Source organism: Oryctolagus cuniculus, chromosome 6 (assembly GCF_964237555.1).
Source record: "Oryctolagus cuniculus chromosome 6, mOryCun1.1, whole genome shotgun sequence".
NCBI lineage: Eukaryota > Metazoa > Chordata > Mammalia > Lagomorpha > Leporidae > Oryctolagus > Oryctolagus cuniculus.
In genome coordinates this window covers 96,280,470-96,303,300 of record NC_091437.1, presented here as the reverse complement: position 1 = coordinate 96,303,300, position 22,831 = coordinate 96,280,470, and the positions used below count along the sequence as shown (strand labels likewise).

Genomic DNA, 22,831 nt, shown 5'->3' with positions numbered 1-22,831 from the left:
TTCCTAGCATTCTCCAATGGCACTAAAATAAAATCTACACTACGTAACTCCACAGTGTCCTTCCTAGCATCCTATAATGTGTCTACATTTTTCTACCGTACCCTGGTGTGCACCCTAGGCCTAGCCTTGAGTTTATGGCTACTTGATCTTTGCACCTTTTTTTTTTTTTTTTTTTTTTTTGAGATTTATTTATTTAGAGACTGGCATTGTGGCATAACTGGTTGAGCTGCCCACTGCAACACTGCATCCCCTATGGGAGCCTGGTTCAAGTCCTGGCTGCTCCACTTCCAACCCAACTCCCTGCCAGTGCACCTGGGAAACAGCAGAGGATGGCTCAAGTGCTTGGGCCCCTGCACCCACATGGGAGACCCCAAAGAAGCTCCTGACTTCAGATCAGCCCAGCTCCAGCCATTGTGGCCATCTGGGGAGTAAAACAGCAGATGGGACATAATCTCTCTGTCTCTCCCTCCCTCTCTCTCTGTAACTCTAACTCAAATAAAGTGAATCTTAAAAAAATTATTTACTTATTTGAAAGAGAGAAAGAGGGAAACAAACATATCTCCATCAGCTGGCTGCAATGACTGGGACTGGGCCAGGTCAAAGTCAGGAGCCAGGAGCTTCCTAGGGTCTCCCACATGAGTGCAGGGACCCAAGCATTTGGGCCATCTGCTACTGCTTTCCCAGGCACATGAGCAGAGAGCTGGGTCATAAGTGGAGCAACCAGGGCATGAACCAGTGCCCATATGGGATGCCAGTGTCACAGGCGGTGACTTGACCTGGTCCGCCACAACAGTTGGCACCGATTGACCTTCGCACTTTCTGTATCTCCAGGCATGTGCTACTCGCCTCATTCTCCCTTTTGTGCCTGGAGAACCTCTGTTTTCCAACAAGACATGGCTCCAGCACCACCTCACTTGAGAAGCCTTTCAGAAACAAGAATATCACCATTGATCCTGAGTTCTCATAGCATAAGTTATTGGCACTGATTGTGCCACGTTTCAGTGTGTTGCCCTCTCCGGGAGGGGGGGGGGCACTGCTGAGCTGCTTGTCATCCAGGGTTGTTTCTTCTGTCTCATTTTATCTTTTTTTGTCTGGCACTGTGCTTGGTGGCCTACAGCTGTTAAGCAGTGCTATTTTCTGTTGTGACTTTTACCAAAAATTAGTCCATAAGACATTTCCTGACCACTTTGTGCCATGAAGGTGAGATCGACATGGTACAGTACCACAGACCCTGAGTTCCACTTTCCTCATTTAATTGGCCTTTCGTTCTATTAATTTTCAATTTTTCTTGGTAGGAACTTTGTGTTCAGTGTTTAGATAGGCCTAGAGTAGAGTCATTATATGTCAAACCATTGTTGATGGAACAGCAGGAAGGTATTTCTTGTGAGATCTTAAAAGTTAAGGATGAATTATACAGTCTCATCTAAATGCAGCCAAGTACTCTGAAAATAAAAAAAAAAAAAAAAAAAAGAATTTTCTGATAAATTTTGCTAACTCCCAAGCTCCTGTGATCAGGAATTTTCACTGTGCCTGACAGGAGCGCCCATACTTTTGATTCTTAGATCTGGGGGCAGCTGATAATATCTTTGCCTCTGGTCTCCTTATTTGGGGGAGGGCCATGTATTGACTTGACCTTTTTCTTTCTTTCTAGATAACAGCAAAGGCTTCTATTATTTTTGTTACTCTTCAGTACAATGTGACCGTCCCTGCAACAGGTAGGTACTTTTGTCAAGAATTTCCTGTTTTAAGTAGTTCAGTTGAACAGACTTGGCAATATACACAAACCCCAGACTCTGCATTAATCTTCACAGATCTCATCCATGATCAGGCTGAACATTATTTTGTAATGCAACTCTGGATGCTTTTAGTTGGCTTCATCCTACATGTTATATGAACATCAGTTTTACATATTAGGTGTTTATATATGTTTTTGTCTATGGACTTTAAATTCCATGCCTTCTCTGCCCTTTGATCTTTTCATAAGAAAATTCTGGGGGCCAGTGTTGTGGCGTAGCTGATAAAGCTGCTACCTGCAGCACCGAATTCCCATATTGGTGCTGGTTTGAGTCCAGCTGCTTTATATCCAATCCAGCTCCCTGTTAATGCAGCTGGGAAAGCAGCTAGAAGATGATCCACGTGCTTGGGCCCCTGCCACTCACATGGGAGACCTGGATAAAGCTCCTGGCTCCTGGCTTTGGCTTGGCCCAATCTTGACTGTTGTGGCCATTTGGAGAGTGAACCAGCATACAGAATATCTCTCTCCCTCTCTAAATAAATCTTTTTTTTTTTTAAAGAAAATTCTGGGAATATATATCTTTGATTTATTTAAAGTATCATTGTTAAGTGAGACCTTCTAAAAACAATATTCAAGTTCAGTTTTTCTGACTTGAAAGTTATAATCTGACCGTATAATGATCTTTTGTTGTGAAAAAATTTTATTAGAGAATGGTTTTTGATTAGAATATTAGGAAGCTTAAGGAATTATCTGGTAATAGCATACAAACCACATTTTTAGATTTATTTAAAAATTTTTTTTCTCAGTCATGCTGTACGAAAATCAGGTTGTTTTTCCAAGATAATTGTACTTGTGTATGATGATAAGATTAACCAGCATGGGTAAAAGATGAGGTATTTGATTAATAAAATATTAACATATTCAGGCAGTAAACCTGCCCACAGGTTTTTATTTCAAATGTAATGTGAGTTTTTGTTCAGCTCAGTATAGTTTTATAAATATCTGTTACTGATTTTGATATCAAGTTGCTAAAAACTATTATGCTGTCGAGGCTTTTAATTTATCAGAAAGAGAGACGGAGAGGAAGGAGGAGGGAGATCTCCCATCCATCTATTGGTTCACTCCCCAATGCCCACAACAACTAGAGCTGGACCAGGCTGAAGCCAGGAACTCAGTCTGGGTCTCCCACAGGGGTGGCAGGGATCTATTTGCACCAACAACTGCTGCTCCCCTAGGGTGCACGTTAGCAGGAAGCTGGAATCTGGAGCATAACTGGGACTCAAACCTTGGCACTCTGATGAAGGAGCCCTCCCAAGCAGCTTCCTAACTGCTGTGCCAAATGCCCACCCCACTGTCCTAAAATTTGAATATGCCAGGGATTTTACCTAAGTGGTTCCCATCAACACAAAGTTTGAGAACAATATATGGCAGCAATTCAGAAGTATTTGATTAAGACTTACTTTGAAAAATTGAAGCAGTTGCAAGGATTAAAAATAATTTTAATAGAAGCCCCATCTCTACAGCCTCTCAAAACTAAATCAGATACAATCAAATCAGTTTTTCCATCTGAATCGAAATGTAGTGTCTAATTTGAAAAAGAGATGGAAAATTTCAAAGGTTCTTTGGAAAGATAGGCAAATAGGCTAAGTATAATTTTATCAATGTAACCTATAACCCTGGGCTAATATCAGTTTATAAAGTGTACCTCCCCTCACCTGTTTTTTGGTCTTTAATGGCTGTAACTAACATGTGTCAAGTCTTTGTAAGTAATTTCTGAAGTTTTAGATTTCTAGATAGTCTCTTCCTCGATTTCCATTGCCCCCTAAGATTCAAGATGTCTAAGAGCAAATTATGATGTTTGTATATAACTTTTTTATTAGGTTAGCTTTCTTTTGTTTGTTTCCATAACTATGTTGTACTTAGTGCTGTTTTTATAATCTTATGTATATTTTTGTGTATGTGTGTCCTTTTTGGCCTTCAGAAGAACAAGCTGCTGAATCAGCATCCCTTTATTACTATGGTATCAAAGATTTGGCTACAGTTTTCTTCTACATGCTAGTGGCGATAATTATTCATGCCATAATTCAAGAGTATGTGTTGGATGTAAGTATTCAATCTTAGAAATCTATACTTTGTAAAGTACCAGATCTCCCTTATATGATAGTCCATATTAAACATATTTTGTAATTTACTCTTAATTACTTATGGCTGTTTTTATTTTTAGAAAATTAACAGGCGAATGCACTTCTCCAAAACGAAACACAGCAAGTTTAATGAATCTGGTCAACTTAGTGCATTCTACCTTTTCGCTTGTGTTTGGGGCACATTCATTCTGATCTCTGTAAGTATGTCCCTGTAATATTATTCTCTTTCCTCATCTAAAAATTGGAACTCTGCAATAAACTAGTGTAAATTAAGAGGTTCAGTGATAAATTTCCCTGTTAGGTTTTTATACAGCAAAAATTGTATACCATTTACTGTTACCTTACTCATTTTCTGCCATTCTAGATGTTTATATCTTATAGTCATTTGCAAATATTGCTGTAATAGCAAAAGTTTAAGATGTCTGTGATACTCTTATTAGTTTACATGACTTGTGATTTTTCCAGTTCTTTCCTATTTTTTATATAAGCAATTTAAAAGTATGGCTTTTCAGTTAAGGTGATCAAAACCCTTCATTATATCACTCTAACTAATGAGATCATCTTTAATAGCAACAATAATTCCTTTTATATGGTACTTCATGGTTTACATCCTTTGTTGGGCACATAAATTTTTAAAATTGATGTGTTAGAGATCAATAGCAGGCAAAAAATCTCCCATGATATAACACTCTGTTGGAGACGACCAAACTCCAACTTTTCAATCCAGTGCTCATACCATTTTACTCTCCTGCTTTAATAATACGTTACAAATATGCAAGTATATAAATTAAAGTTTTATGTATTTTGTTTAAAAAAATTAGAAAGTTCTAGTTCTATGGGGAACTTTTCTTTTTAAAGTGTTTTCTGGTGTTGTTACATGTGCAGTAATTCTCACTGAAGCAGATGTGGTTATGTAAGGAAGAGAGCTGTAAGAAAGAGAGCTGGGTAGAATATTATGGACACAGTTCCCTAAAACCAGGCTGCACTCTGATCCTGTCTCCTGTCAAGTGCTCTCTTTTCTTAAAACACTTCTTTGATTATCCAAGGCAAAATGTATCTCTCTTGTAGTGCCTTTTCCTCTGTTATGTACCATTACTTGTATATTCCTTATTTTATCTTTGATTGTATATATGTATTTTTTTACTATACTGGATTGAAAGATTTTTGAAGGCCAAAAATTGTTTCCTACTTTGTTCTGCATGTGTCACATCGATTTTTCACTTTGCTGAAGTAAACAATTCAAATTGAATTGACAGTAACTAAAATGTTTGACTTGAATTGATTTTTTTGGCACCCTCATAGAGAAGTATAAATGTTTAAGAAATGAAAATATTGTATTATTTTCCGAGAAGTTTGTATTATACTCATAGGCTAATCTTTATATCTTTTTTCTTAGGAAAACTACATCTCAGACCCAACTATCTTGTGGAGGGCTTATCCTCATAACCTGATGACGTAAGTCATTTAATTTATACAGGACTTTCTTAAAGTACTATGGTCTTGACACTATTAAGCAGAATTCATTCCTGTTATTCTCCTTAGGGATGTAGTAGGCAAATTAATAAAACGAGTGAAAGTATGTCTTTGGCAGATCCACTGTCAAAATAGTGTGTACTGTTTTCAGTCTGTAGTCTTTTCAACACCTTCATTAGTGTGAGACAACTGATTTTCACCATAATGTCAATTAAGTACTCTTCCCTTTCATCTCCCTCCTTTCCCCTTTTCCATATTTTCGCTTCTCTTCTTGTCCCACTCACAGCTTCTTTTCATGCCTTCTTTCCTAGTCTCTTCTATAAGCTTTAGCCTAGGGATTTTTTATCTTTCTAGCCCACGAGGTTTCTGTACAGTGCTACAGGAGCTCAGTGGTTACAGACACATTCAAATAAAGTACTCATTGGCCAAGCCCAGCTCTAGTACAGCTATTCCACATGAACTTTCCTTGCTATGTTAGCTATATTGCTCTCTTGGATCCCCAAATTTGTCATTTTGGCGTGTACTTTAGATAGCATATACATATTGTCTCCATTGTTCTATAGCTGTTTTATTTATATAAGTGTATGATACCTTTACCCACCAAGATCATAATGTGCCTTGGTGGCAGTAAGAACTGTCTCCTCTTCATTTTTTGTTCTTTGTTGTGCCAGTTAGATTGTAGATGCCTGTTACCTAGGCAGTACTCAGTAATACATTGTGATCTGAGAACTACAGACAAAGATCCAAAGGAAAGAAGGAAATGACATGAGCATGCATATCTTTTGTTTAGAAAACTTTTATTTAATAAATATAAATTTCCAAAGTACAACTTTTGGATTATAGCAGTTTTTCCCCCCATAACCACCCTCACACCCGCAAACCATCCCATCTCCTACTCCCTCTCCCATCCCATTCTTCATTAACATTCATTTTTAATTATCTTTATATATAGAAGATTAACTTAGTATATACTAAGTAAAGATTCCAACAAATTGCACCCACACAGACACACAAAATATAAAGTACTGTTTGAAGACTATTTAATTCTCATAGTATAACACATTAAGGACAGAGATCCTACATGGGAGTAAGTGCACAGAGACTCTTGTTGTTGATTTAATAATTGACACTCTTATTTATGATGTTAGTAATCACCCGAGGCTCTTGTCATGAGCTGCCAAGGCTATGGAAGCCTCTTGAGTTCACAAACTCCGATCTTATTTAGATAACGCCATAATCAAAGTGGAAGTTCTCTCCTCCCTTCAGAGAAAGGTACCTCCTTCTTTGATGGCCCGTTCTTTCAACTGGGCTCTCATTCACAGAAATCTTTCATTTAGGTCATTATTTATTTATTTATTTATTTTGCCACAGTGTCTTGGTTTTCCATACTTAAGAAATTCTCATGGGCTTTTTAGCCAGATCTGAATGCTTTAAGAGCTGATTCTGAGGCCAGAGGAGCATGCATATCTTTAAGCTCAAGCAATAATACTGTTAGTCATTCTCCGATTTTAAAAAGTTACATTAATTCAATGAATGTCTGTGGACAGGGTTAGAAACATATTTATGTGGGTATGTATTTCCCCTTTTTCCCCTTTGGAAATTATTTAAAATATCTTTGTATTTTCTATTTTTGACTTCATAAGGGGAGGGAAAGGGGAACGTAATAAAGGGCAGGTGGGAGAACTAGAGGGACACCAGAATACTTTAAAAAGTCAGTGTAGAGGGACACCGGAGTACTTTAAAAAGTCAATGAAAAATGCAAGTAAAAAAAAGTATTTTGGTGCAAAAAATTTTTTGAAGTCTCTGCATAGGAGTGGTCTTCAGAAAACTCATGGAATTGTATATTTTGAAAAACTGAATGGATTTCAGAAATGTTTTTCATCCAAATAACTGTGTATCTTTTACTAACACTTTTCTGCACACTTGGAAATAGCCTTGTACAATGTAAAGGAGGAGACTTTTGATTCTTTTTTTTTATTTTTTTTTATTTTATTTTTTATTTTTTAACAGGCAGAGTGGACAGTGAGAGAGAGACAGAGAGAAAGGTCTTCCTTTGCCGTTGGTTCACCCTCCAATGGCCGCCGCGGCCGGCGCGCTGCGGCCGGCGCACCGCGCTGATCCGATGGCAGGAGCCAGGAGCCAGGTGCTTCTCCTGGTCTCCCATGGGGTGCAGGGCCCAAGCACCTGGGCCATCCTCCACTGCACTCCCTGGCCACAGCAGAGAGCTGGCCTGGAAGAGGGGCAACCGGGACAGAATCCGGTGCCCCGACCGGGACTAGAACCCGGTGTGCCGGCGCCGCTAGGCGGAGGATTAGCCTAGTGAGCCGCAGCGCCGGCCCGAGACTTTTGATTCTAAACTGAGTAGGATTCACCTCCTGGGGAGCCCATCTATGCTTTACTCCTCTCTTGCATCCAGGCTCTGCCTCCATTTACCTGGGGCCCTCTCCATGTCACAGCCAGCTAGAATCACCACCTCTCCCTATGAAAGATACCAGAAGAGACTTGAAACTGGGAGCACCCTGGTTTCAGGAGATTGCTAGTCAGTGCGCCTTCGTTCTTGTGTCAGCCTTTTTGCCCTTGCTGCCCCTGTTTTGACAAACCTCAGAGCTCTGTGGGTTGATCCTGTTTCTTACCTTTTCAGTACCCGGTGTGACATACTGATCACCATTAAATGACTGACAGACAGGGGGCTCTGACTCCTTCCAGCTAGCTTGCATGTTAATAGTCTTCTTTGCCTGCTGGTTAATTAGGGGAACAGGCAGAGGGGAATTGACTGATGGTAGTATCCCTGGGAGATTGGCTTTTGAAGAGGTGTTACAGGTATGTAGAAAATTGTGGTGTGATGGTTACACAAAGGTAGCTACTTACTGTATCCTGATTTCTAGTATTTGTTTACTTTGTTTAAAAATGTGCTTTAAGGGCATTTTTCACTTTCTTATGTTGTGCAGATTTCAAATGAAGTTTTTCTACATATCACAGTTGGCTTACTGGTTTCATGCTTTTCCTGAACTCTACTTCCAGAAAACCAAAAAAGTAAGCTGGGAATTTGAAGTTTTAAAAACTTATCATTTGTTTTTTGAAAAGTCTTTATGAAGTTAAATGTTTCTTCATGTCTTTGCTATCCCTTTCTCACTTGACTCTTTCCCTTTCATTGTCGCAGCTCTACCCTTCCATAAAAACTAAAACTTGGTAGGGACTGGCACAGCAGCAGAGTGGGCTAAGCCCTCCACCTGCAGCACTGACATCCCATATGGGCACCAGTGCATGTCCTGGCTACTTCTCTTCCAATCCAGCTCTCTGCTATGGACTGGGAAGGCAGTGGAAGATGGTCCCAGTGCTTGGGCCCCTGTACCCCTGTACCCCTGTAGGAGACCCAGAAGAAACTCCTGGCTCCTGGCTTTGGCCTGGCCCAGCTATGGCCATTGCAGTCATTTGGGGAGGGAACCAGCGGATAGAATACCTCTCTCTCTCTCCTTCTCTGTAACTCTACCTCTCATATAAATTTTTAAAAATTCTTTAAAACAAAAATTAAGATCTGAAATGGATAGAATAAAGGTAAATGTAAGAGACATTCAAAAATAAATAAATAAATCTTTCAAATATGTCTAGAAAAAAGTCTTCAGTCATTATTTTAAGAGGGATCTGGGGCCAGCGCCATGGCTCACATGGTTAATCCTCCGCCTGCGGCACCGGCACCCCATATGGGCGCCGGGTTCTAGTCCCAGTTGCTCCTCTTCCAGTCCAGCTCTCTGCTGTGGCCCAGGAGGGCAGTGGAGATGGCCCAGGTGCTTGGGCCCCTGCACCCGCATGGGAGACCAGGAGGAAGCACCAGGCTCCTGGCTTCGGATCGGTGCAGCACCAGCCATGGTGGCCGTTTGGGGAGTGAACCAACGGAAGCAAGAGCTTTCTCTCTGTCTCTCTCTCTCACTGTCTGTAACTCTGTCTAATAAATTAAAAAAAAAAAAAAAAGGATCTTTTACAGTTGACATATTAATGGCTCATTTTAAAATTCTGTTGGTGGCAATCTAAATTAAAATAAAATTTAAACAGATTTTAAGGTGATTTTAGTTTGATCTTACTGCTTTGCAGTTTATTTCATAAGTGATACAAAAAGAATTAGTCAACTTCCTATACTACTAACAGTACTCTGGGTCAGTCCCAGAGACAACTTCACTATTGAAAAAAGTAAACTGTGGTTAAATATTCACCAGTGAAGCTTGTCCTGAGAGGTGGAGCCTCCCCTTTTCAGCAGATGGGAAAGATGTTTGAACAACCGAGTAAACTACGGAACACTGCAGCACTCACCTGCTGAAGTCAGGCCTCCCTGGTTTCACAAAAATCAGCTTTGTTTCCCTGTAACTCCCTCTCGTTTTTGCTTTAAGTACAGAAGCTGCTTGCCTATGTTCTGAGGATTTCTCCCAGTGTACCACTTCTTTTATGCCCTCTCTTCCTTCTTTTCCTTCCTTAAACTTCACATATTCCAATATTCTCTAGTTTTCTTTTTTTTTTTTTTAAGATTTATTTTATTTTATTTGAAAGAGTTACAGAGAGAGGTAGAGACAGAAAGAGGGGTCTTCCATCCGCTGGTTCATTCCCCAGATGGTCGTAACGGCTGGAGCTGAGCTGATCCCAAAGCCAGGAGCCAGGAACTTCTTCCATGTCTCCCACGTGGGTGCAGGGACCCAAGGACTTGGGCCATCTTATACTGCCATCTCAGGCCATAGCAGAGAGCTGGATTGGAAGAGGAGCAGCCAGGACTAGAACCGACACCCATATGGGATGCCAGCGCTTCAGGCCAGGGCTTTAACCTGCTGCACCATAGCGCCAGCCCCTCTAATTTTATTTTCTATTTAAAGATGTATTTCTTATTTCAAATGAAGAGTAACAGATAGAAGGAAACAGCTAGCAACTGGTTCACTCCCCAAAAGTCCACAATAGCCAGAGCTGGACCAGGCCAAAGCCAAAAGTCAGGAACTCCACTCAAGTCTCCCATGTGTGTGGCAGGGACCCAACTACTTGGGCCATCATCTGTGCTTCCCAGGCTGAGTAGCAGACAGCTGGCTTGGATCAGAGTAGATGGGACTCAGACAGGTGCTCCAGTATGCGGTACAGGCATCCCAAGTAACAACTTCATCTGTACAGTGACACCCACCCCTCCTCTAATTTTATAACCCCTCACGTCAGTCTTTTTCCTGACATACCTTTTTCCTCTGACAAAATGATCAAGTACCTTTTTTTCCCTTATCAAGAGATTGTAAAAAAATTATTTATGAAATACTACATAGGATTTACGTCAAAATTTCTTTGGAATAGGAGAGTAGGATACAACTTTAATCGTCTGTTAATAACTTGAGGCTAGGTTCTGAGTATATGAGGATTCATTGTGTTCTGTTGTGTGTATATGTGTGTATACTAAAAACATTTTTTTAAAGCTGATTTTGAGAAGCCTTCCTAATTAGAAGTGTAAAACCCATCCAGTGACCAGTTTATCTCCATTTTACCCAAAGCTACACATGTATTTTTTTAAAAGATTTATTTATTTAAAAGGCTGAGGGGGGGGGGGGGTTTCCATCCACTGGTTCACTCCCCAAATGACCACAACAGCCAGAGCTGTGCCAATCTAAAGCCAGGAACTTCTTCTGAGTCTCTTTCGTGGGTTCAGGAGCCCAGAGATTTGGGCCATCTTCCACTGCTTTCCCAGGCCATAGCGGAGAGGCGAATCAGAATTGGAGCAGCTGAGACTCAAACCAATGCCCATATGGGATGCCGGCACTGCAGGCGGCAGCTTTACCTGCTGTGCTGGCCCCTACAGATGTATTTTTAAATGTACTATAAATAGTTAATTCATGGTTTGTACTGTTGGTTTTTGTTACTGTTTTGTATCTGTGCTTTGTGTGTTCTGTGTCTGAAGTCATTGGTTCTGTGAAGATTAGAAAATAACACCATGTGAGAGGCCATGTACTATGGCACACAGTTCTTTTCATGTTGATTTCTTTGATAGAGTACAGTGTTCAACTATCTCAATTGATTGTAAGGATTAGGATGAAGAAAGATCCTTTTAGACCTAAGATAATTTTCTAGTGATTCTTCCGTATTTAGTAAGCTCCTATTGTGAATCTTAGTTGTCCTAAAGCTATACTGTCCAAAATGATAGCCTCAAGCCTCGTCGAAATTAATTAAAATTAGCTAAAAGCAAAATTGACTACCATGGTCACACGAGGCATGTTTCAAGTGCCCATGGCCACATTTGTGGGTAATGTCTTAGACAGGAAAGCTATAGGACATATCCATCATCACAGAAAGTTTCACTGGACAGTGCTACTGGGTCAGTTTCTTGATGTCTTAGTGCCAAATAATTTAAGCTTTCATCGGGTATTTGTATACCCGTGGACGTAACCCCTCTGAGTTTCATTTAAATCCGTGTGTAAATCTTGTTCACTGACTATGGTAAGTTATGAGGGACATTTTAACTTGTTCATTTCAGTTCCCAAAGCTCTTATCAGTTTCTGCCAGATGGCATTTCTCCAGAAATGCAATCTAATTTTTATGGAATAATTTGCATAACTTAGAACTTAACTGAAACTATTTTTAACACCTACATATGACAGTTGAAAGTAACTGTTTCAAGTAATTAACATAATTTGAAAGTAACAGCTGCATATGTGTTAAACAGTTTCTTAAAATTTACTCTACGAAAATTATTTCTGGAAGAATTCTTAACTGGAAGAAATTAGTACAGTGATTGTTTTGAATCAACTCTACTGACAAATGAAGAAGGGAATGCCATTAGCAGTTCAAGAGGTGTATTAGTCACAGATAACTTAGTTTCTTTTAAGGAAAAAAATTGAATTACGTATACCAGGTACACTTCACTATAAATTGCTCTCCAGTTTGCCCATGAGAAGATTTAAAATATCATTTTTTCACCAACTTGAATATATGAACTTTTAGGGAAGTCATGAAATAGCCAAATGTTTTATTTCTGATACTCAGTTTTAATTATATATACATATAGTTGAATATAACAAAGTATTCAATTAGAATTTTTTTTACCTATTCATGAAAAGCTTTTTTACTTCATGAAAGCTGTTGATATTTTTCTATTGCAGTTTTGTATTAACATCTCATTTATCACTTTTTAAAATTATGTAACAAAGTTTTTCCAGAGTATATCATCTTTTCTGATTTCCTCATTAGATGTCTAAAAGCATTTTATTTTGTTTCAAAGATTTTATTTATTTATTTATTTGAAAGGCAGAGTTACAGGGTCAGGGAGGAAAGAGAGATCTTCTATTCGTTGATTCACTACCCAAATGGCTCCCATAGCCTAGGGTATAACCCCAGGCCTGGATCCTGGAGCCTGGAACCCCATCTGGGTTTCTCATAAGGGTAGCAGGGGTCCAAGTACTTGAGCCATCTTCTGCTTCTTTTCCCAGGTACATAAGCAGGCAGCTGGATTGGAAGTGGAGCAGCTGGGAATCAAACTGGTGCCATTGAAATGCTGGTGTTGCAGGCAGTAGCTTAACCTGCTGTGCTACAACTCTAGCCCAGAAATAATTTTCTTATAAAAATAGAAATTTACTAAAGTACTTGTATTCCTGGATTTCCACATTTTCCACCAGAATAAATTTATTTCTAATTTCATTTCCACAAATCTCATATTTAGTGACACCTCTTATATCCATAGCATATGACATTGCATTGATGATACCATGAACTTTTCTTAAATTATTCTAACAGAAGACAGAAAGTCCCTTGTGGTTGAACTTCAGAATGTTGTCCCAACACCCTTTTCCTTCTATCTTTCATTCTGTAAGGGAAATATTTCTTTAGAAATTTGAAAATTATATGATTAGGATCTTAATACCTCTTATTTTCAGAGATACTTCTCTTAAATTGGAAGACACCATATAAACCTGGTACCATGCCCTGAGAATGTTCCCAGGCATCCCAGTGTACCAAGCAATATACTCCTGCTAGTCAGATTGTCTTATATTCCATCCTCTGACACTTGATTTTTGTGCTATTCTTGTCAAAGAAGAGTTTTCGATTTCAGATTTGGACTTGTGAAATCTCTACTCGTTCTCAGAAGATCTAGTGAAGTAACTGCACTGATGGAGGGAGTAAAGGAGAACCAGTAGAGCCCTGTGCTCACCTTTACTAGATGCACGAGTTTAGTGAGATTCTAGAATAAAGTAGTTCAGTTGGCCAACATCAACACACCATTTTAACCATCCTAACTAGTACTTATAGTACTAACCAGGCTAATGTAAGCCTTGTGTGTGTGTACAACTTCCCGAAACACAGCGTAGGAATGGGGTATAGGCATTTCATCAGTAAACGGTGTTTATTGAGCTTATCACTGTTGGTGTTTTATAAATAATTTTATTAAAAATTTTTACTGCAATCCAAGATGAGAGATTGTACATCATAATTCAGTGTATGTTTTTGTGTGTAAAATCTGGATACAGGCCAGCATTGTGGCATAGCAGGTAAATCTGCTACCTGTAACACTAGCATCCCATATAGGCAGGCACCATTTCATGTCCTGGCTGCTCTATTTCTGATCCAGCTCCCTGCTACTGGCCTGTGAAAAGCAGCAGCAGAAGGCCCAAGTATTTGGGCCCTGTATCCACATGGGAAACTTGGATCTGGCTCCTGGCTCCTGGCTCCTGGCTCAGCGCTCAGCGCTCAGCCCTGGCTATTGTGGCCACTTGGGGAGTGAATGAGTGGATGGAAAATCTGTCTCTGCCAGTCTGTTAACTCTTTTAAATAAATACATAAATCTTTTGTAAAAGATTGAATAAAGTCTTCATAATATAGTGCACTATGCACTCAGGCATGTTCTGTTCTATTTCATATTTTAAAAGATGCTAGTGTGACTCCTAACTTGATGTCATGCTCCATTAGTGGGTCTTGATTTAACATTTTTTTTAAACATTTATTTATTAATTTAAAAGGCAGAGTTAGAGAGAGAAGGAGAGACAAAGAAAAAGAAATCTTCCATCTGCTGGTTCACTCCCCAAATGGCCACAATGACCAGGGCTGGGCCAGGCTGAAGCCAGGAGGCAGGAGCTTCTTCTGGATCTCCCACGTGGGTACAGGGGCCCAAGGACTTGGGCCATCCTCCGCTGCTTTTCCAGGCCATTAGCAAGGAGCTGGATCAGAGTGGAGCAGTCAGGACATGAACCAGTGCCCATACATGGGATACTGGAGTTACAAGTGTCAGCTCAACTGTTAGACCATAGTGCTGGCCCCTTGACTTACATCTTTAAAAACACTGTTTCTGAGATAACTGAGTCAGCTAAGAACTTTGGGAGAAAAAAAAAAAGTAAAATTTAGATACTTGGGCTTACAGAGTTACTGAGGAGAAAGGATATACAAATAGGTGGTATTATAAATGAGAAGATAAAATTTTAATCAAGATAATAAAGGAAATAAAGCATGAACTGAAAAATGCCAATTCTATTTCAGGTAGACAGAGGCAACTTTACTGCTGACAAATTAGCAGTTTTAATATTAGAGGGACTTCAAATTGTTAGCATCTAACTATGGTTATTAATATTAATAAAGGTTTATTAGAAAAAGAACCTTAGATCTTAACCCTAAAAGGGATTTTTGTTCATCAGACTGAAACAAACAGTATTCACTTTTGAAAGATGAAAATAGGGGCCAGCACTGTGGCTCACTTGGTTAATCCTCCATCTGCGGCGCCGATATCCCATATGGGCGCCAGGTTCTAGTTCTGGTTGCTCCTCTTCCAGTCCAGCTCTCTTCTGTGGCCTGGGAGGGCAGTGGAGGATGGCCCAAGTGCTTGGGCCCCTGCACTCACATGGGAGACCAGGAAGAAGCACCTGGAAGCGCCGGCCGTGGTGGCCATTTAGGGAGTGAACCAACGGAAGGAAGATCTTTCTCTCTCTCTCTCTGTAACTCTACCTGTCAGATAAATAAATAAAAATCTTAAAAAAAAAAAAAATGAAAATAGCTGAAACCAGCAGAGGTTAAATGACCTGAAACCATGAGGCTAATAAGGGCCTGGGGTGGATAGCAAAGCAGAGTAGCCTTCAGGCCTCCTACTTCTATTGTACATTTTTCACCCTACCACCCTGCTCGAAAAGAACAAAAACGTTCCAACATGGTTTAATTTATAATGTATTTTTCTACTTGCAGGAAGATGTTCCTCGTCAGCTTGTCTACATTGGCCTTTACCTCTTTCACATTGCTGGAGCTTATCTTTTGAAGTGAGTTGGGCTCTCTGGGGTGTGTCAGAGGGATTGATCAGGTGGTATGCTACTCTGTCCTCATTGATAATTAATCCACTGTCAATTTTTTTTTTAACAGCTTGAATCATCTCGGACTTGTTCTTCTGGTGCTGCATTATTTTGTTGAATTTCTTTTCCACATTTCCCGCCTGTTTTATTTTAGTGATGAAAAGTATCAGAAAGGGTAAGTTAGCTATTCTAGTTCTTCTGTTGTGGATAATTAACATCAGTACCTAGATTGCCAAGGTTCTTGTTCTTGACACTTATATTATTTTTTAAGCTGTAAGTAGCAGTTTAAATAAAATGAAACTGTTTTAGCAATTCAGAGTTGGTATTTTACTCCCTAAAATACAGTCTGTTTCTGGTGGAGAGATCCTGCATTGGACTTGAAATTTTCAAAGCTTCAGAGTTTACTTTTCTAACTTCTGCCTTGTCTGTTGCATATTTTCCTCTTGGAAAAGAAATGATAGCTAGTATACTTTCAGAAGAAAATGAAATAATAGATAATGTAGCCTAAAAGATTTTGATGGGTCAGTTGAACAGAATAAAAAAAAAGTAAAGTAAAACTGGGATATTTAATGGGAATTGAGCATCCTATACTTTAGCACAGCTTCTGTTTTGTCCGTTATTTTTCAGAAAATGTTTTGAATACAAATAGTTTTAACAATATTTCTATGTCATACAAAAAAAAAAAAAGGTGAGTTAAACAAAAAACTTAAGCAGATTTCTCTACCAGATTTCTTAGAACTTTAAGTAGGCTAATAGGTGTTATGTATCTCCCATTATGTAATATGTACAGCATTTCCCAAACATTTGACTGCAGAATTTTTCTTGCAGAATAATAAGAAAAGTTGTGTTTTAATGTGCATTAACTGTAAACTATTAGATATTTCAAGAAGAACTAAAGGTCGGCACTGCAGCTCACTAGGTTAATCCTCCGCCTGTGGCACCGGCACTCCAGGTTCTAGTCCCAGTTGGGGCGCCAGTTCTGTCCCGGTTGCTCCTCTTCCAGTCCAGCTCTCTGCTGTGGCCCGGGAAGGCAGTGGAGGATGGTCCAGGTGCTTGGGCCCTGCACCCACATGGGAGACCAGGAGGAAGCACCTAGCTCCTGGCTTTGGATTGGCGTAGCACGCCGGCCATAGCGGCCATTTGGGGGATGAACCAACAGAAGGAAGACCTTTCTCTCTGGCTCTCTCTCTCTCTCTCTCACTGTGTAACTCTGCTTGTCAAAAAAAAAAAAAAAAAAAAAAAAAAAACTAGAAGAGAGGAGCTTGAGTACTCTAAATAGTTAGAAATGCTGATTACTATGAATTTATCCAGACTTGCACATTGTACTCCACACACACACACACACACACACACACACACAGTTACTACATAGTCAAAGTATAAAACTTTACGAGGACCTTCAAAAGCATAAATTTTTTTTTAAAAAGTGTAATATGGCCGGCGCCGCAGCTCACTAGGCTAATCCTCCGCCTAGCGGCGCCGGCACACCGGGTTCTAGTCCCGGTCGGGGTGCCGGATTCTATCCCGGTTGCCCCTCTTCCAGGCCAGCCCTCTGCTGTGGCCCGGGAGTGCAGTGGAGGATGGCCCAGGTGCTTGGGCCCTGCACCCCATGGGAGACCAGGAAAAGCACCTGGCTTCTGGCTCCTGCCATCGGATCAGCGCGGTGCGCCGGCCGCAGCGCGCCGGCCGCAGCGGCCATTGGAGGGTGAACCAACGGCAAAGGAAGACCTTTCTCTCTGTCTCTCTCTCTCTCACTGTCCACTCTGCCTGTCAAAAAATAAATAAATAAAAAATAAAAAGTGTAATATGTGTTTACTTAATTGTAATCTACTTTCTTTTTTAAACTTTAATTTTTTTATTTTTTCCCCCAAAATCTCTTATTTAACGAATACGAACTTCATGCGTTTCACAAATACAGCTTTAGGAATATAGTGATTCTTCCCACTGTACCCACACTCCCACCCCTCTTCCTCCTCCCTCTCCTATTCCCATTCTACTTTCAATTAACTTTATACACATATGATTAAATCTATACTAAGTAAAGAGTTCAACAAATTGTATGAAAAAAAAAAACTTCCTCAACAGTTGAGACAAGGGCTGTTCAAAGTCATTGCATGTTAATTTCACTTCTGTAGATTACCTTTTAGGTGCTCTAATAGTTATCACAGATTAGGGAGAGCATACAGTATTAGGGAGAGCATACAGTCCTTTTGAGACTGGCTTATTTTACTAAGTATGATGTTTTCCAGGTTCATTCATTTTGCTGCAAACGACAGGATTTTTTTTTATTGCTGTGTAGTACTCCTTGGTGTATATACATCCCATGATTTCTTTTTTTTTTTTTTAAGATTTATTTATTATTTATTTGAAAGAGTTACACAGAGAGAAGAGAGACAGAGAGAGAGAGGTCTTCCATCCGATGGTTGACTCCCCAAATGGCCGCAACGGCCAGAGCTGCACCAATCCGAAGCCAGGATCCAGGAGCTGCTTCCAGGTCTCCCACGTGGGTTCAGGGGCCCAAGGCCTTGGGCCGTCTTCTACTGCTTTCCCAGGTCATAGCAGAGAGCTGGATCAGAAGTGGAACAGCCAGGTCTCAAACTGGCACCCACGTGGGATGCCAGCGCTTCAGGCCAGGACTTTAATCCACTGCGCCACAGTGCTGGCATATATCCCATAATTTCTTTATCTAGTTTTCAGTTGACAGGCATTTTGGTTGATTCCATATCTTAGCTATTGTGAATTGAGCTGCAATAAACGTGGGGGTACAGATAACTCTTTCATATGGTAATCCAATTTCTAATCAAATCTGTTTTGCTTTACAATTTTATGCAGTGGACTTTTGCCATTTTTCTTACAGATTTTCTCTGTGGGCAGTTCTTTTTGTTTTGGGAAGACTTCTGACTTTAATTCTCTCAGTGCTCACTGTTGGCTTTGGCCTTGCAAGAGCAGAGAATCAGAAGCTGGATTTCAGCACTGGGAACTTCAATGTGTTGGCTGTTAGGTAAAGTTGATTGGACCTTTTTTTTCCACTTTATGGTACTATATAATGTGCATTACCAGTTTGTCTATCATGTGAATCATCTAAAAGGAATAAATATAGTCATTTTCATATCCTTTACAGTTTTATGTCAAAAATTGAAATACCAAAACCTTTATTTGCACTTCTAAGATAATTTATTAATGGAATGATTATAATCTTGTCAACAGTGGGAATTTTGACACTTAACACTATTAAAGCAGAATATAGAATTCGTTATCCAGTGACATTGATTTTGTACACTCTGATTTTTCATTTGTTTCTTAATATTTCTCAGGATCGCTGTTCTGGCATCTATTTGCATCACTCAGGCATTCATGATGTGGAAGTTCATTAATTTTCAGCTTCGGCGCTGGAGGGAGCATTCTACTTTCCAGGCCCCAGTTGTGAAGAAGAAACCAACAGTTACTAAGGGCAGGTCTTCTAGAAAAGGAACAGGTTGGTATTCAAACAGTGAAAAAGCTCACTAGAGTAACAACAAATTAGAAACTCTCATGGGGGCAAGGTGTTGTGGCATAGCGCTTAAGCCATTGCTTAGGATATACTTTTCCCATATCAGAGTGCCCGTGTTCTGGTTCTCTCTCTCTTTCAAATAGATTAAAATAATAATAAGCATGCAGAAATGTTTGGGGGAAAAAGGTGTTGTGAAATTTTTTTTCCTTTATCCTAGAAAGAAAATTTTATCCTACTTTTTAGCAAAATTAGAGGCAGAATAGTCTCATACTGTCCACACTTTTGTGAATCCGTGGGTGGGTGAGTCAGGCACTGCCTTCAGGAACTGTCCACTCAGTTTCTCTCTCATGTTTCGAGCCACTAGAGACCCATGAATAAGGGCCATTTTAGTGAGTGACCAGAGTGTGATAGCTTGTGTTTTCAAGCATTTAAAAACTTTTTTATAACCGCCTCCCATCTGCCTTTCAGTGCCAAGTGGAGTAACTTTTTTATAACTTCTGATTTCCTTGATCCTTTGTCTTTGAGCCTGAGTTTAACTTCTTTTCTGCTTCTGGGATTTTGACTGAAAATGCATTGAAATGGCAGTTAATTCTTTCAATGGATATACATTGTTACACTTGAAACGAATATTGGGAGTTCCAGCTTTAAAATTACATAAACTCTCGTTTGCTCTTTATTAGTCTCAATATCCTACAGTTTACATCCGTCGCCCCTGTGTTTTCCAAGTTTGTCCCTGCAGATGTTGTAAATATCCAAGTGGCCTTTGGCAGAAAAAAGGTTCCCAACCCCTGGAATATAAAGTTGAAATCACATCTAGTCCATAGATCATTTTAGGGATAATTGAGTATTTCAATCATGAGCATATATATACTTTTGTTTATATAGACCATAATTTCTACTTTTTGATAACAGCTTTGCCATCTATAATTTATATAAAGTTCACCCCTCAAAATATACATTTCAGACTTTTGGGGGGATTTTGGTTCTTTTGATTGATTGATTTTTTTTTTTTCCATTCGTTCATTCATGTAAAAGGCAGATTGACAGGGAAGGAAAGACAAAGATCTTCCACCAGTTACTTTTCCCATTCTGTTGGTTGTCTCTTCACTCTCCTGTTTCTTTTGCAGGTCAGAAACTTCTCAATTTGATGCAATCCCAATAGTTGATTTTGGCTTTGACTGCCTGTGCCTTCCGGGTCTTTTCCAGAAATTCTTTGTGCCAATATCTTGAAGGGTTTCTCCAATGTTCTCTAATAACTTGATGGTGTCAGGTCGTAGATTTAGGTCTTTAATCCACGTTGAGTGGATTTTTGTGTAAGGTGTAAGGTAGGGGTCTTGTTTCATGCTTCTGCACGTGGAAATCCAGTTTTCCCAGCACCATTTATTGAATAGACTGTCCTTGTTCCAGGAGTTGGTTTTAGATCCTTGATCAAATATAAGTTGGCTGTAGATGTTTGGATTGATTTCTGGTGTTTCAATTCTGTTCCATTGGTCTATCCATCTGTTTCTGTACCAGCACCATGCTGTTTTGATTACAGCTGCCCTGTTGTATGTCCTGAAATCTGGTATTGTGATGCCTCCGGCTTTGTTTTTGTTGTACAAGATTGCTTTAGCTATTCGAGGTCTCCTGTGCCTCCATATGAATTTCAGCATCATTTTTTCCAGATCTGAGAAGAAGGTCTTTGGTATTTTGATTGGTATCGCATTGAATCTATAAATTGCTTTTGGGAGAATGGACATTTTGATGATATTGATTCTTCCAATCCATGAGGTGGAAGATTTTTCCATTTTTTGGTATCCTCTTCTATTTCTTTCTTTAAGATCTTGTAATTCTCATTGTAGAGATCTTTGACATCCTTGGTTAAGTTTATTCCAAGGTATTTGATTGTTTTTGTAACTATTGTGAATGGGATTGATCTTAGCAGTTCTTTCTCAGCCATTGCATTGCCTGTGTATACAAAGGCTGTTGATTTTTGTGCATGGATTTTATATCCTGCTACATTGCCAAACTCTTCTATGAGTTCCAATAGTCTCTTAATAGAGTTCTTTGGATCCCCTAGATAAAGAATCATATCATCTGCAAATAGGGATAGTTTGACTTCTTTAACCTTCTCTATTGAACTGTCTTACCTTTGTCAGAAACCATGAGGGGCTTGTTCTAGACTCTGAGTTCTGTTGTATTTATTTGTATGTCTGTTATGTTGTTACCATGCTGCACGGTTTTGATTAGAGTTAACTGGATTGTTTCAAAATCAGGACATCTGACTCCTTCAGTTCTATTCTTCTGTTTTATTTGGTTACTCTGAGTCGCTCACATCAGTTTTCATATGAATTTTAGGATCAGCTTGTCAATTTTTGTAAAAAGTCAACTGGAGTTTTGATGTGGATTATCTTTTCATCTATAGATTGCTCTGGGGAGAGGGAACATGAATGTCTTTCCATTTAGTTTGGTCATTAACTTCTTTGAATTAAATTTTTTAGTTATCTGGGGCAAGCATTTTGGCACAGCAGGGTAAGCCACTGCTTGACACCAGCATCCCATATTGTTGGGCCAGTTCAAGTCCTGGCTACTCCTCTTCCAATCCAGCTCCCCACTAGATGCCTGCCAGGGCAGTGGATGAAGCCCAAATCCTTGGGTTCCTTCCTTTGACATGTGAAACACCCAGATGGAGTTCCAGGCTGCTGGCTTCAGCCTGGCCCAGATCTGGCTGTTGGCAGGCATTTGAATGAACAATTTCTCTTTCTCTTTCTCTTTCTCTTTCTCTTTCTCTTTCTCTTTCTCTTTCTCTTTCTCTTTCTCTTTCTCTTTCTCTTTCTCTTTCTCTTTCTCTTTCTCTTTCTCTTTCTCTTTCTCTTCTCTCTCTCTCTCTCTCTCTCTCTCTCTCTCTCTCCTCTCCCTCTCCCTCTCCCTCTCCCTCTCCCTCTCCCTCTCCCTCTCCCTCTCCCTCTCCCTCCCCCTCTCCCTCCCCCTCTCCCTCTCCCTCCCTCCCTTTCCCTCTCCCTCCCTCCCTCTCTCCCTTCCCCTCTCCCTCCCTCTCCTTTCCTGTCTCCCTCCTCTTTCTGTCTCTCTGTCTGCCTTTCAAATGGATGAATGAATGAAACTTTAGAAAATTCTTTTTGTTTCCCCTTCTTTAACTTTTTTCCTATTTTCTTCTTTTTAATGCTATTGTAAAACATAATCACCTTTTAAGTTTTATTATTGGATTTTTCATCACCAATGTATAGAAATACAGTTTTTTTAATTTTAATTTTTTTGAAGATTTATTTATTTGGGAGACAGAGCTACAGAGAGGGAAAGACAGAAAGAGAGATCTTCCATACACTGGTTCACTCCCCAAATGGCCGCAATGACTGGAGCTGGGCCTATCCGAAGCCAGGAGCCAGGAATTTATTCCAGGTCTCCCACATGGGTGCAGGGGCCCAAGCACTTGGATCATCTTCCACTAAATTCCAGGCCAGTAGCAGGGAGCTAGATCGGAAGTGGAGCAGCTGGGACTTGGGGATGCTGGCACCTAAGGCGGAGTCTTAACCACAGCACCAGTCCCTAAAATACAATTTATTTTTATAGATTGTATTCTGCAACCTTGCTGAACTAATGTAAATTTGTGTGTAGATTCCTTTGAATTTTCATTATTCCAGCATTGTGTCATCTGTAAATAGAGTTTTTACTTCTTGCTATCCCATGTGGATGCTTGCTTTTGCATTTTCTTGCCACATTG

At 39.8% G+C, this 22,831-nt stretch overlaps 1 protein-coding gene across 2 annotated transcripts in view; it reads left to right on the top strand.

The window, feature by feature from the left end:
• The window catches only part of TRAM1 (translocation associated membrane protein 1), a 39,281-nt gene that overhangs the window by 8,083 nt on the left and 8,367 nt on the right, over window positions 1-22,831 (top strand). For both annotated transcript variants that reach the window (XM_002710463.5, XM_051843828.2), the window contains exons 2-10: window positions 1,652-1,715; window positions 3,717-3,838; window positions 3,960-4,076; window positions 5,276-5,334; window positions 8,301-8,385; window positions 15,523-15,593; window positions 15,694-15,798; window positions 18,481-18,624; window positions 18,938-19,098. In XM_002710463.5, coding sequence (XP_002710509.1) covers window positions 1,652-1,715; window positions 3,717-3,838; window positions 3,960-4,076; window positions 5,276-5,334; window positions 8,301-8,385; window positions 15,523-15,593; window positions 15,694-15,798; window positions 18,481-18,624; window positions 18,938-19,098 — 928 coding nt within the window. The remainder of the gene's footprint in view (window positions 1-1,651; window positions 1,716-3,716; window positions 3,839-3,959; window positions 4,077-5,275; window positions 5,335-8,300; window positions 8,386-15,522; window positions 15,594-15,693; window positions 15,799-18,480; window positions 18,625-18,937; window positions 19,099-22,831) is intronic.